Genomic DNA, 14,478 nt, shown 5'->3' with positions numbered 1-14,478 from the left:
GATCCCGAAGAACCAGAAAAATATAACAACACTGAAGGGAAGTAAAGAGCAACTTGGCACTTGATACCGGCTGTTGTGAATAATAATATCTGTCATATTTTGCGGTTCGGATCGGAATATCCGTCCCGATGTGACCCGCCCATTGGGCGGTAACGAGGCTTATAATTAACTTCCTGGATATTTGCAAGTCCCTAAATAACTTCCTTGTTGTGTTCTACGAAACATACAACTAAACTTCTTTACCTTGTTGAGAGATATTTCAATTATTAAAAACAAAGAAAAGTTAAAAATGTCGGAGGGACAATTCACGGTGGTGAGGCTACTTGGGGAAGGGGGTTTCGGCAAAGTGTTTTTAATAGAAGACAAATCTGATCCGTCAACAAAAGTAAGTTGTTTAAAGGTCTCGATTAACTTTTGTTTTTAAACATTTAAAACCGAAAGTTCAATCCTATCCCTTCGGCACTTTCCGTCAAACTTCGGATAAGAATTACATGCAATTTCAATATACATTTTACTTGAAAGAGCATCCTTATTACAGTTATGATAAACATTCATGTATACAATACATTTACATGTATATAGCTTCTACCAAATCTTAATGAATTGTTTTATCGTTTCATATTATTATCAGCCTACTTATTTTCAAGTGTTCACCGTACGTCACTTTAAAGGCACACTGTGCCCCAGAAATCCATTTTTTTATTCTAAAAAAATGTCAAATGTTTAAATAATGGATTAAGAGCATGTTAGATGTTTTGCAACTGAAAATGAAAAAGCGCTTAACATGCAGTTATGTGTCGTAACGGTATCAAAATGTAAACAAAGTAGTATTTTGACTTCCATACAATTACTAATTCTACAAATATACCAGTTGCCAACAGAACTAAGATGCAAAAGACAGTTCATGTATATAACAAACAAGTATGTTTTTTAATTCAGTAACAAGATACCAAAAATTGTTGAGAAGTATAAATGATAGCATTTCTGAGGCATACTGGGTCTTTAATTTTGATGGAAGCTTATATCTTTTAAATATCAAACTAACAGTAATATTAAAAGATATAAACTATATTAACCTTTGAATTTGAACAAAAAAGCAAGCCTTAAAACTGATGGATATTGGATCAATGGATGCAGACACGCTGGCCCTGACGTTACAAGAGATCAAGCTTCTCTCCGAACTCGAGCACGAGCACGTGCTATCCTTCGTCGCGAGCTTTGTGCAAGATGACAAGATCTGTATTGTGACAGAATTTTGTCCAAATGGAGATCTATCCGGTTAGTATGTCAGTAGTATTATCCGTCTGCAGAATATTGAAACTGAAGTGGAACTGTTTAAAGTGTCATCATGTACTTTCAAGAATTAAAGCCGTGAATGCCTAAGTGTGAATCAAAGGGCAGGGAGTGGGGGGGGGGGGGGGCGGAGGTCGCTTAAGCTCTTAGGATCCCAATTCTTTTGCTAATTAACATTTCGTCCGAATACTGTTGTTTCTTTGTTTATTTACATGTGTAAACAAGTTATAAAATATTATTAAACTAAATGCATAGCGCTGGCAAATCGTTTCATTTTGCAATTAAGATTAAATGGTTATTGTTTTCTAACATAACGACACATTATCCTGGACATTTTAAACTGTTGGCGTATTTTAAACTGTTACAATTTATTAAATAAAACTGACTACATTAATAACTAAACCTCAAACAGCATGTTAAACAGGAAGCTTAAATATGGAAAGAAATGAGTGACATAAAATCGATCGCTTTAATAGCACTTAAATAACCGTATATATCTTTGACAGATTACATAAACAATCAGCATGGGAATCCATTAGAGGAACTGCGGCTTATAGAATGGTTTCGACAGATTGCCAGTGCAATAGAGGTATTAAATGTATAGAACAATATTAATATATTTTATTTAACTATTATCTATTCCTTTTACGAATATCCTTAAATTAACTTTTACCATAACTAAATTTATCATTCTCTTTACGAATAGCCCTAAAAAGGCCCGTGTAATAAATAAAACGTTGTAACAATAATTTAAGTAACTATAAATAGTTACAGTTATATTAATTTATCAATGTAATTTTTTTCTGAAAAGAAAAGAAGGCTAATTTCAATGGATATATAATGTATACATCATGAACACAATTTACCACGGTCATTTTAACTTTATATTCTATGACCTGATAAGTAGAAAATAGGTCTTGTTAATATTTTCTAAAACCTGTTTACAGAAAGTATACAATAAACATGAGTGCGCTATTCCGGAGAGCCTTGCAATCGACTTGAGCTATATACCAGGATATCAGACTCTAGAAAATTTTCCTATTTTAATATATTTATTTAAGTCAAACATTGTTGATAATTCAATACAAGACAACATTGTCCGTTCCGTGTCCGTTCTAGGTTTCATTAACTGGTTTAAGGTTTCATTGACTGGTTTAAGGTTTCATTGACTGGTTTTAACAATCTCTTACGCAGTGATCTCCCCTTTTCAGTATAGAGATAATTCTACCAAGGGAGGTAATCACTGTGAGGAGTTTTGACTGGTTCTAGGCTTTATTGACTGGTTCTAGGCTTCATTGACTGGTTCAAGGTTTCATTGACTGGTTTAAGGTTTCATTGACTGGTTTTAGGTTTAATTGACTGGTTCTTGCTTTCATTGAGTGGTTTTAGGTTTCATTGACTGGTTTTGACTGGTTCTAGGTTTCATTGACTACTGGTTTTAGGTTTCATTGACCGGTTTTAGGTTTCATTGACCGGTTCTAGGTTCCATTGACTGGTTCTAGGTTTCATTGACTTGCTCCAATCTCCTACGCAGTGATCTCCCCTTATCAGTACAGAGAGTTTGGACTTGCTCTAGGTTTCCTTGACTGGTTTAAAGTTTCCTGACTAGTTTAAAGTTTCATTGACTGGTTTTAGTTTTAATTGACTGGTTTTAGGTTTCATGGACTGGTTCTAGGTTTCATTGACCGGTTTTAAGTTTCATTAACTGGTTTAAGGTTTCATTGGCCGGTTTTGTGTCATTGACTGGTTTAAGGTTTCATTGACTGGTTCTAGGTTTCTTGACTGGTTCTAGGTTTCATTGACTGCTGTACAATGACCTATTTTTCGGCTCAAAGTTCTTCTTGTGACACATATTCTTTGCAAATTGCACACAAAAAAATTACTAGCCAGTTAAACATGTAGGGGCATGACTGGGAATATGTCCGAGGTCCGTACTCGATAGCTGCTTTTGTGCCTTAACGGGCGGCCAGACACTAAATAATCATGAGGAAAAAAAGATGATTAATCTTTTGGCAGTTGCAATAGTGTTATATCTATCCGTTTGACAATCGTAATCTTTATGACTTCGTTTAAAGAAGCATTGGATTATCTTTTTTGTTTCTTCATGAGTTCTTCAATTATATGTAACTTTTAACATTTAAAACTGCCTACTTAAAGTTAATTTTGTTGCCCAGTTATACATTTAAAACTATAGATTTAACAACGTCTAAGTTAGTTATCAATCTTTTCTATCTATAAATACCGAATATCTAACCATCTAATCATTTGTAACCATCCAAAAACATTAAGCCGTTTATATAAATAACATTTTTATCTCTTATCCAACTGTAACTATGAGCAATCTATCTTAAAGTATCTATTGAACTTGCTTGAATAAAATTGTCCCACGTTCTTATTTTTTTAATTTTTGTTGTTGTTGTTGTTGTTGTTGTTTTGGTTTTTGATGTTAACATTTCCGTTCATCTTCAGATATCAAAGTCCGAACCATAAACATTTTATGTTACATTATGATTTTTGTTATTATCTTTTATCGAAATTATGAGTTGCATGATCATCCATTTTAGTATAATTACTAAATTGAATGTGAAATGACAATATAGCACAGGTATAAATATAGAGCCTCGTCAACCTTAAACATCCGCTCAGTCTGACCAAACACTTTACTGTAGTTTCTTTCTTAAAATAGCAATATTCAGAACCAGTTTCAAATTAAAGGGAAAGACAAGGTTAAAATAAAAACTTGATTTCAGAAAAAGAATACTATAAATAATAAGTCTGCAAATTTTCTGCCGCCAAATAATAATATTAAACGAATGATAACAAAATTTAAATCGCTAAATCACCGATTTCTACAAATCGGTAAGCGCGGCCATGTTTGTGTATTGGCCGTATAAAAACAGGTGCGCGTGATGTCATTTCCCCACATCTTTTAGATTCATGATAAATCTAGTTGAATCGTAAGGAAATATTAATATATATAAAGTATTGATCTGACAATTTAATTTTCACAGGAGGTGTAGAGTAGATTTTTTATGGTTCAAAATACGTAACAATATCAAAAAAAAAAAAATAATAATAAAAAATAAAGAAACGTACGGCTAGCCAAAAGTTCTAGCCGTACGTGAGTCACGAACGACTAGCCAGGACGCACTGTACTGTCTAGCCGTACGGCATTTTTTCAAAATTATATGGAAGTCGAACGTTATAAAATTGTTGATTTTCATGCTTATCATTTGTTGTTTAATTTGTATGAATTATTAAATTCATTTTTGTTAATTTTAAGCACATGGATCGAATAAAAATGATCGGAGTGGAATAAATAAATAAAAAGAACATTGAATGGAAAAAAACGGTGAAATGCAAAAATAATTATATAATTTTGAAAACAGTAGATAAATATCGAACATAAAAGCACAGTCAATCAATAAATTAGCCTTAATTAAAACCTATCCAGGGACTGACAATAGAATTTTAGAATGCCTTTCACGGAAAATGCAAACTTTCCTTGATACAGTACCGTCGGTAATTGTCGCAATTATCAAGAGCCCAACAACAATCATTTTCAGTGTTTGTTGTTGTTGGTCTTTTTTCCATATAAAATGTGTCGAAAATTAAACTTAATGAAACAAAAAAGGATTAATATCAAAAATTTGTAAACTATTTCATTTGGTGTAAATGCAAGCAAAGGCTATTTTTTTCTCGACATCTTGCGATGACAAAGATCGATATATATAGCGATCAAGGCGATTAATCTCTAAAAACTTAACATCCAAAGACAATTAATGCTGTTTCTTGGTTAAAATCCTCGCTTAAAGTCATAAAATAACATATGCATTTTCGACTTCCATAAAATTTTGAAAAAGGCCGTACGGCTAGCCAATACAGCGTGTCCTTGCTAGTCGTACGTGACTCACGTACGGCTAAAACTTTTGGCTAGCCGTACGGGCCCGTACGCTAGCCACTTCCATTATAAAAACCCTACTAAAACGTGTTCTTAATAGTACATATAATTAATTTTTTGCAGTCTGATTCTGACTTTCAAATTTAAAGGTGTGAACATATGTTATAATTGATGTACACATTTCAAAAATATCAGCAACTGTTTTTGAAAAGTAAATTGTTAACATGTCTGTCAACGTATGATGCTGCGCATCGTAATCGTAGCCTAATATTAACTGCAGGCAAATCATTTTATTGGCTGCTCAAAAATCTAATTTGCATAATTTATTCACACAATTGCTGGTTCTTACTACTTATGTCTAATACTGCGCATTGTCCATTTTAATTGTTCCTAATTTGCACCAAATGCTCCTGTCACACTGTACTGACGATTTTTATTGCTCCTTGTATGCCTCTGTGCCGACAGACCTTTTGATCATGCACAATGTTGCCCTAATTGGTTTATCACCCTTGTCAAATATTCTAATGACGAAATAGACATCTATTTTTTTTACGCTTCATCAGTGAACTGAATGACCTTAGGGGGAATTCGGTTCCACACCTGTCAAATTGTACTGTAGTAAATTACAGCACGTCATAAAATAGCAACACATTTTTTTTTCAGTTCCCAATAATCATTTTAAATATTAAGTAGATTTATGATTTTTTGTTTTATTGGATTAAATTTACGGTAGAAGAAATGCGTATCTGTCGGGGAAAAGAATTTGGTAAGTAGATAACGTGGAAAAAAAACTTTGGGGAACTGGATAAACCCGAGAATATGCGTAATTATAGGGAAACCTGTTGCTGTTGGTACCAGTTTTGACTGGGTGCCTAAATAACTTTACGGACAGTTTTGTTTTCATACGATATAAGTCTGGCTGCCGATTTTCCTGCGCCTTTCTCATTTTTAGCGTCAATGGCGGAAAATCGCGTCCTCAGCATATTGGATTTAGTTGATATTTTACCTGAAAAAAAGATATATGACCGGCGATGTACCCTATTTGGACAGCTTGTCTAGCGAAAATTAAGTACAAAATAAAAGGATATATCGTCAATTTGAAGAAGTTTCTCATAGTTCCCAAAGTAAATTTATGGTTTATCTTTGAAAATTAAGCAGTCATTGCTTAAATCATGTTGTGGGATCATCAGCAAGCTTGAGTATCGGGCAAATGATAATTAATGTCGCGGCGTCTTCAATTAATTAATTAAAGCAATTCAGTTCCATATGATGTTTTCATAAATAATATATAATGTACGCAATTAAATTAATAAGTTCTTCATCAAGATATATTTCAGTTGTACCAGCGTGTACAACTATACCGGAAGTGGGTATAACACGTCACAATCTCGGTCTCGTCTGTCTCGCGAGAATGACAGAACGCCAAAATGGCGGCGCCCATGAACTTATTTCTCAAGTAAAAAATAGTGTCTTTAAACACGAATTTCTCTCTTATAGGGTTGATGTCAATAGGGAAACTGTCATGGTTCCTCTTTTTAAATGATGAATATTTATATTAGACAGACATCGATCCATCCATTCTTATTCCTTTAAGCAAAGCAGATCGCATCCGGTATTATTAGACACATTTTGTAGTATAAAGCAGCATACTTACAGATTCATGCTAATTGTCATAGAAAATTTAAAATGTAAAATAAAATATTGTGAAGTGAACAAAGAAAGTAAATTACACATTTCAAGCGGCACTTACAATTCATAAAGTAAATTACCAAAAAGAGTTGAAAATACAATGTATGCAAAATCAGCCCTTACTGCGTTAGTCACGCAAAATTAATACGATGATAAATACTGCATAATCAGTCATTAATCGACATAACATGTACACAATTACTGGAATCTTGAATCTTTATTTACTTCTCTTAAAATCTTAGTACAATCTTATTACTATTTTAAGTTTTATTTTCTTAAAATATTTGGCTCATCTGGTGGCATGCAGCTTTAAGTTTTTTATTAAAATATTTAGACTTTCTAACATTACTATGATTTAAATTTTTTTTCAGTATCTTCATGATAGAAATATCATACATCGAGACCTGAAGTCTCAGAATATATTTTTGGATGCAAATATGAATTGCAAACTGGGAGATTTTGGAATAGCAAGGTAAGCATTTGTAAATATAGAATGTATATCATTTGCAGACTTTGGGTAGTTATCTGATCGGTGCTCAAATGTCTAATTAAATGAAGAACGTATTTCAAGAACATATCAGTAAATTTATGAATTTTATGTATCAAATGAGAAAGAACTTGAAGTTGTTTTCTGCGCAAGTTTCTATGAATTGTGAACTTTATTCGCCAATTGCATATACTCGGTCCTTTCCGTCAAACTTCGGATTTGAACACGGAGATGTCCCGATCGATGTTTTCGCTTGTACGACATTGTGACTGAAGTTACTCTCCTGGCAACCTGTTATCTACGGAATGCCGTTAGGGCCTTCGCCTATGAATGTGTTGACCTAAAACGCGATAGTCGATAGTACGATGGTGAAAACGCGAAATCACGAAACTACGATGGTGAAAACGCGAAAGCACGATGATGAAAACGCGAAAGTACGATGATGAAAACGCTACAGTACGATACTACGATGATGAAAACGCGATAAACTATCGTGTTTTCACCATCGCACTGTCGCGTTTTCACCATCGTAGTTTCGTGATTTCGCGTTTTCATCATCGCACTGTCGAGTATCGCGTTTCAGATCAAACCATTCATAGGCGATGGCCCTAACGGCATTCCGGAAAATGCCGTTAGGGCCATCGCCTATGAATGTGTTAATCTGAAACGCGATAGTCGATAGTACGATGGTGAAAACACGAAATCACGAAACTACGATGGTGAAAACGCGATAGTACGATGATGAAAACGCGATACTACGATGATGAAAACACGACAGTACGATGATGAAAACGCGATAGTACGATGGTGAAAACGCAATAGTACGATGGTGAAAACGCGATAGTACGATGATGAAAACACGACAGTACGATGATGAAAACGCGAAATCACGAAACTACGATGGTGAAAACGCGACAGTACGATGGTGAAAGCACGATAGTTTATCGCGTTTTCATCATCGTAGTATCGTACTGTCGCGTTTTCATCATCATACTTTCGCGTTTTCATCATCGTGCTTTCCCGTTTTCATCATCGTAGTTTCGTGATTTCGCGTTTTCACCATCGTACTATCGACTATCGCGTTTCAGATCAACACATTCATAGGCAATGGCCCTAACGGCATTCCGTAGTTATCTGCTCTTAATATCTACTTGACAACTAGTGCTCGCCTTGCATAACTTTATATGTCGCTTTTATTCTGACGCTGTGCGACAGAACAGGTCTAGCAGTAATATAATACCTGTTCGCTGAAGTCTCTTAAGTTACGTGACTACATACTCAACATATTCAGAAATTTTAAACAAATATGGGAAGTTTTTCTTACAACTACTGCTTAAGATTTTCTTCATCTGTAAACCAGATAAAATTATGTATTTAATAATGATATATTTTTGGCAACATGCATGTGCATTATCCGCGTTTAAAGTGTCACCGCCGTACTTCAATAAGCATCACCAGTTATACACGGTGAATTATGCTTAAATGCGTTCCATCTGCATACAGTTGATACAAAAACTTGTGCAAGCCTTATTTTCAAATTGCAAAGACGGCTATTATTATTACTACTGCATGTTTCCTTTCCTTACAGAGTATTAGATCCTGTGATAAACATGGCCCAGACACAGATTGGAACACCACATTATATGAGCCCAGAAATATTCATGGGAATAGGTTATAATGCCAAGGTGAGTCCCTTTAATAAATGTCCCGAGTTAATTCACATAAACAAATGCTTAATTGCCGAATGCAATGCTGGAAAATTATATTTAACAGAAATACAGTAAAACCTTTGCAAAGCAGTACCCTTCTGGAGACAAATACTGTTGTTGATGCTGAGAGGTGTTCCTCTAGAGAGGTTTAATCTATTGTCAAGCCATATTTGGGAAAAATAACACGTTTTTTGTAAAGAAGTGGTTGCCCTACAGAGGGTCGCTATGAAGAGGTTGTTCTGTATTACGAAACATGCTCTCTTAGACACGCGACACATTTCTTTATCGAACATGTAATTATATTTATAGACACGTTATTTACGTCATCGTCTGTAACAATTTGAAATATAATTCATGGGTTAAGTCGTTGTATATTCTACATTTTTAAATTCTTGCATTTTGTTAATGGGTAATTAATAAAAGTAAGAAAGTTTAATCGATCAGCTTTGCAAGAATCATAAGATGTTTATTGAACAAGCACTGTGTAAGTTTCACTCAGAATATCAGATGCTGGTTAAATTGATGTTTTAGATTATAGGTCTAGAATACAGTACCAGTACTTTTTTCTCTTATTTCAGACAGATATTTGGTCTCTTTCTATACTGATATACGAGCTGGCAACATTGGAGAAGCCATTTGACGCTCTATTTATGCCAATGCTTATATTTAACATTACAAGAGGCGAGGTATATATATATACGCCCTTCACATTGTCTGTAAACCACTCCTCAGTCAATGTAGAGGTCCGCATCATGAAACAAAAAAAAATGTATTTAAATTATGAACAAATTGTGGTCAATTAAATACTTGAAGATCGTCAGTGTCTTAAATTTCTGGAAAAAATAAAATTAAAAAAAAGATCTTTATTCTGATGAGTTTCAAAACGAAAGAAGAATTTTATGATTTATTAAAAACTGAGGGCTTTGACCATCAAAATTTAACAGTTTACTAAACATAGACAAAAGTTGGTTCATTGCTTAACATAATTATAACATAAGTTGAATTTAATATGGCACGGACAAAATGTCGTCAACGGGCGTAAGCACTACGGTGTACAATATTTTTCACGAAGCCAGAATTTATTCAGTTTTATATTAATGTTAATGAATGTTAGAAACCCACAATGCCAACCCAGTACCGACCCGAGTTCACGGAGCTCTTGTCTAGGATGATGGAAAAAGACCCTAACGACAGGCCATCTGCACGCGAGATTATGCAAGACAAGCTCTTCAAGGAAAGGCAAAAGCCAAAACCAATGGTAAGAAATGATTAGGGATACACTTTGAGCCGATCTCTCCACCCAGTATTTCCGGGTCTCTAAATAAATACCGGGAGGGACCGGAACGGCAAATAGTGCATCCCAAATTATGATAATAAGATATCAACCCAAAGACACTTCGTGTGTGGCACTTCAAACGCCTCAAAAAGTGTCTATGCATCAAACATTATACATGTTTAATATACAGACATCTCTGTATCCCTGCTCCTTACTTCTTAGCTTATTTCTCTTTTCATACGACTTTGTATTATTTCTGAATAATCGTATGGAAAAGCATAAAATGCTTATGTATTCGGACTTTAAAAAATGTCATAGGAACTAAAGTGTCCCGTATTTCTAGTTCTTATTGGGGCATAAGCTAGTGAAGTTACGGTCCTTGGATGCGCGTTTATGTTATAAGGTTGGCGCCTAATTTAAACTTATAATGTACCTTTGATATTTGATAGAGACGATATACACACTGTTCCATTTGTCCTTCGTCGCTTATTTCCAAGATTTGTTTTGCTTTGAGAAGTAGTCTGTGTGTTAAACAATTAAGAGCTAAGACATTTTCGATACCGGCTTATCCACAGGGCTGGGAATCAAAACTGCGTCGTATCCTACAAAATGTAAACAAACGCCGCCATCTTGAACGAAAAATGTATGTTTTTGTTTAATACTCTTTTTGTTGGAAATGACTGAAAACCAGATATATGTATTAACACGCTACACTATTTTCCGCTTCGTTCGGTATATGTTGCTTGCACAACTATTTTGTAAAACAAAAGTTATAGTGAACTTGCAACTCGAAGCGGGGCAGATTTTTTATGAAAATGTGTGGATACGACGCAGTTCATATTGCTTTATCTATCGTTTTTTCCTTCAAATCAATTATATATTTGTTTCAGAGTTCACCATAAACTTCGAAATATAATTTTGCATCATTTACCAAAATTTCATTAAAAAGAAATGTTTATTGTTTTACGAAATGATACGACGCAGTTGAAAATAACATATGATACGACGCAGTTGTATTTTTGGCAGTCTTTTCAACAGGGATAATTTTGGCAATATATTTCTATTTTATGGAATAATCACTTGCGCTAGATAAAAAACCCCAGATCATTTGCGGTGTATAGCAATGTTCTGTTGCTTTTGATTATTTAAAATACATTGTGGCATGTCCAATATTTAATTTAACATTTAATTTGAAAGTTTACATTGCGGAAGCTACTTTTCAGTTAAACATGAACTTGTTACCTAATTGATCATAATATCTGAAATAATATCTTATATTTTCCTGTATGTTCATTATTATCCCTAATTTTTTTTCGCAAAAAAGAATGTAGAAATCTATTAACTTGAATTCATTTTGGCTAGCTACGCCCTAAGTTAACTGTGGTTCTGCATGTTCTGGATAATGACTGTTTTTCTGTGATTTGTTTTCAAACTTTCACTCTACACATTAATTTACTAGGGGCGATGACCTCAGGTGCGCCTTTGTGCATTATTTCAGGCAAAATGTTGCAGCTGCAGAGAACCATCGACATTTTGAAACTAGCTTGACACGAAAGAATAAAAAGTCCCTGGTGGTTTTCGAATTCATAGCAGTTCAGTTCAAGTGATTTGAATTCAGTAAACATAAACAGCTCGGCCTCGGTCGGACACACCTCTCTGATTTTTTTTTTTTAACAAAATTTGTTAACGTCAGCTGTACAAATAAGCAGCTTTTTATTAACTTCAGGCGTGAAGTTTTAAGATTACAAATTTTTGAATTAATTATAAAGAGAATAACATTTAAATTTCTTACTAGTTTTTCGGTATGACTAGCCGAGAAATTTTCAATGTAAACAGGGGGTAACTCTCTGTGAAGTCATTTTCTGAAAACTGAAAAGTTTTCAGGCAATTCATTATCAAATAAAAAACACACTTTAGTATGAAGATATGTTAAGATGCCACCATGTCTCTAGTCTGTTGAAAATTCGACCTAAATTTTCTGTTCAATTTTGTGAAAACTTCTTCGATACTGTTGAAAGATCATGTCTGCCTAAATCTGTATTAAATTTATCGGTGCACAGCGTAAAATGCAAAACGGACACATTCTTTACAAAATAATTTGTAGTGGTATCATATGTAACTCGATTTTGAAAATTTAAAGTTTTTACATTCCGTAGACCTTTCCTCAGCGGCGATAAAGAAATGCAATGAGACAAAACCCGCGGTAAAGTTCCGCGGCGCTGATCATAAAATGGCTAAACGGAACGCATATAACCTACTTGCAAAAATATATTGTAGCGTAACCATTTATAATATAATTTAAAAAAATTAATGTTCAGTTTCAAATAATAAAGCTCACCTGTTCTCACCGATTATTAAAAAAAAATGAATACAATAAAATCGGCACGTAAAAGACATATAAGTAATAACGGAATTGACGGAAATTATTGTTAATTACAAGTAACAAAGGTAGGCATGCAATTTGCGCATAGCTCTCTTCCGGTAGCAAGAGACCTTTTCAAAATTTGTAATTTTTTCTCTTTTAAAAAAAAAACAGTCATTCCTGACAAATACAGAGTATAGGAGAGGGTTACACTGGAATATTGAATTTTGTATCAAAAAAAGTAATCACTCCCATTTCGAACTCATGGGAACAATTTTAGAAGCATGCTAAGGCAACACTGGAACACGTTGTCATATGGGTGTGCGATCACGTGTTTCAATGTATATTGCATTTGATACAGCTTTTTGGAATTTGTAGATTCTTATGATAGGTACTAAAATGCGACCGGAAAATGAAGCCTTAATAGAATTGCATTACATTTCCATTTTTATGGAACCAATGAGTGACCTCTGCTTTTGACTTAAGTTGTAAACAAGAAATGTTGTTGGACGTTATTAGCATACCTAACGCATAATTTAAATAGTTTAACAAATATGCAGCCTGCAATGAAAATACAACTGCGTCGTATCATAATTTATTTTCAACTGCGTCGTATCATTTCGTAAAAATCATTATTTTCTTGGAAAATAAACATCTCTTTTTAATGAAAGTTTTGTAAATGATGCAAAATTATGTTTTGAAGTTTATGGTGAACTCTGAAAACGAGTATATAATTGGTTTGAAGGAAAAAACGGTAGATAAAGCAATATGAACTGCGTCGTATCCACACAATTTCATAAAAATTCTGCTCCGCTTCGAGTTGCAAGTTCGCTATAACTTTTGTTTTACAAAATAGTTGTGCAAGCAACATATACCGAACGAAGCGGAAAATAGTGTAGCGTGTTAATACATATATCTGGTTTTCAGTCATTTCCAACAAAAAGAGTTATACACAAAAACATACATTTTTCGTTCCAAGATTGCGGCGTTTGTTTACATTTTGTAGGATACGACGCAGTTTTGATTCCCAGCCCTGTTATCGGTATGTTACTGTACCTAAATGCTCACTCTAACTACCGTATTGTCCAAGCATACAACAACAGAGTCCGCCCACTAAGCTTAATAGGAAAAGCATCGTTTTTGTAATCCACGGCTGTTTCGATCCTCGGACGAGGCGAAACTCCTCCGTAACCATTGATCTCGAAAATTGAGTTAAATGGTCATTTGTTTCTGACCACTGATTTAGAAAGCATGTGATTTTAACAGCCACTTCAAGAGAAATCGGCAAACACTGGTTAGTTATCCAGTCATCCAGGTAAACCGGTAAGAAGAACTGATATGTCTGCCGAGATATGACCAAATCTAGGCTTAAATCGGCGTAAAAACAGATAAATAAATTAAAAAATCTTTACACTAACTAAAATTAGACATTATAACAGTGCTAAGAAACACTTTTTTCCAAGATGTAAGAAACGACCACTATATAATATACCTATAAATTATGTTGCATATTATAGCCAAATATCAGATCTCCGGACGACTACGGCAGCGAAGATTATTATGATATGGGTGCCTTTAATATAAGGAGCGCTCTTCAAACTATCAATGACACCGTGCCGGGTAGGAAGTTCGGAGATAAGAAGCCCGTGCCCAAAACCTAGACTACGTGCTGATAAGGAGGGTGGGGCGGGCGGCATCAGGTGACAAGATTGGTGACGATACAATAACGGACCCTGTTATGGAACTGGTGACCAGGGCTTC

At 34.4% G+C, this 14,478-nt stretch overlaps 1 protein-coding gene across 1 annotated transcript; it reads left to right on the top strand.

Moving 5' to 3' along the window:
• Positions 1-211: 211 nt before the first annotated feature.
• On the top strand, positions 212-14,441 carry LOC132748957 (serine/threonine-protein kinase Nek4-like). Its single transcript, XM_060738621.1, has 8 exons — positions 212-385; positions 1,098-1,278; positions 1,800-1,882; positions 7,255-7,355; positions 8,959-9,055; positions 9,658-9,765; positions 10,194-10,337; positions 14,235-14,441. The coding sequence occupies exons 1-8, from the start codon at positions 290-292 to the stop codon at positions 14,376-14,378; spliced, it is 954 nt and encodes a 317-aa protein (XP_060594604.1). The 5' UTR covers positions 212-289; the 3' UTR covers positions 14,379-14,441.
• Positions 14,442-14,478: the final 37 nt, after the last annotated feature.

The sequence above is a fragment of the Ruditapes philippinarum genome, unplaced genomic scaffold (genome assembly GCF_026571515.1).
Source record: "Ruditapes philippinarum isolate M1 unplaced genomic scaffold, ASM2657151v2 ctg17032_1_1_1_1, whole genome shotgun sequence".
Taxonomy (NCBI): Eukaryota; Metazoa; Mollusca; class Bivalvia; order Venerida; family Veneridae; genus Ruditapes; species Ruditapes philippinarum.
The sequence above is the reverse complement of the archived record's forward strand: the minus strand, read 5'-3'. Positions and strand labels throughout refer to the sequence as shown.

Excerpts from the sequence above, each read along its gene's own strand:
- LOC132748957 (XM_060738621.1), top strand. The coding sequence starts at position 290 with ATGTCGGAGGGACAATTCACGGTGGTGAGGCTACTTGGGGAAGGGGGT. Across the intron at positions 9,766-10,193 it reads TTAACATTACAAGAGGCGAG|AAACCCACAATGCCAACCCA; the intron begins GTATATATATAT and ends AATGAATGTTAG. Across the intron at positions 10,338-14,234 it reads GGCAAAAGCCAAAACCAATG|CCAAATATCAGATCTCCGGA; the intron begins GTAAGAAATGAT and ends TGCATATTATAG.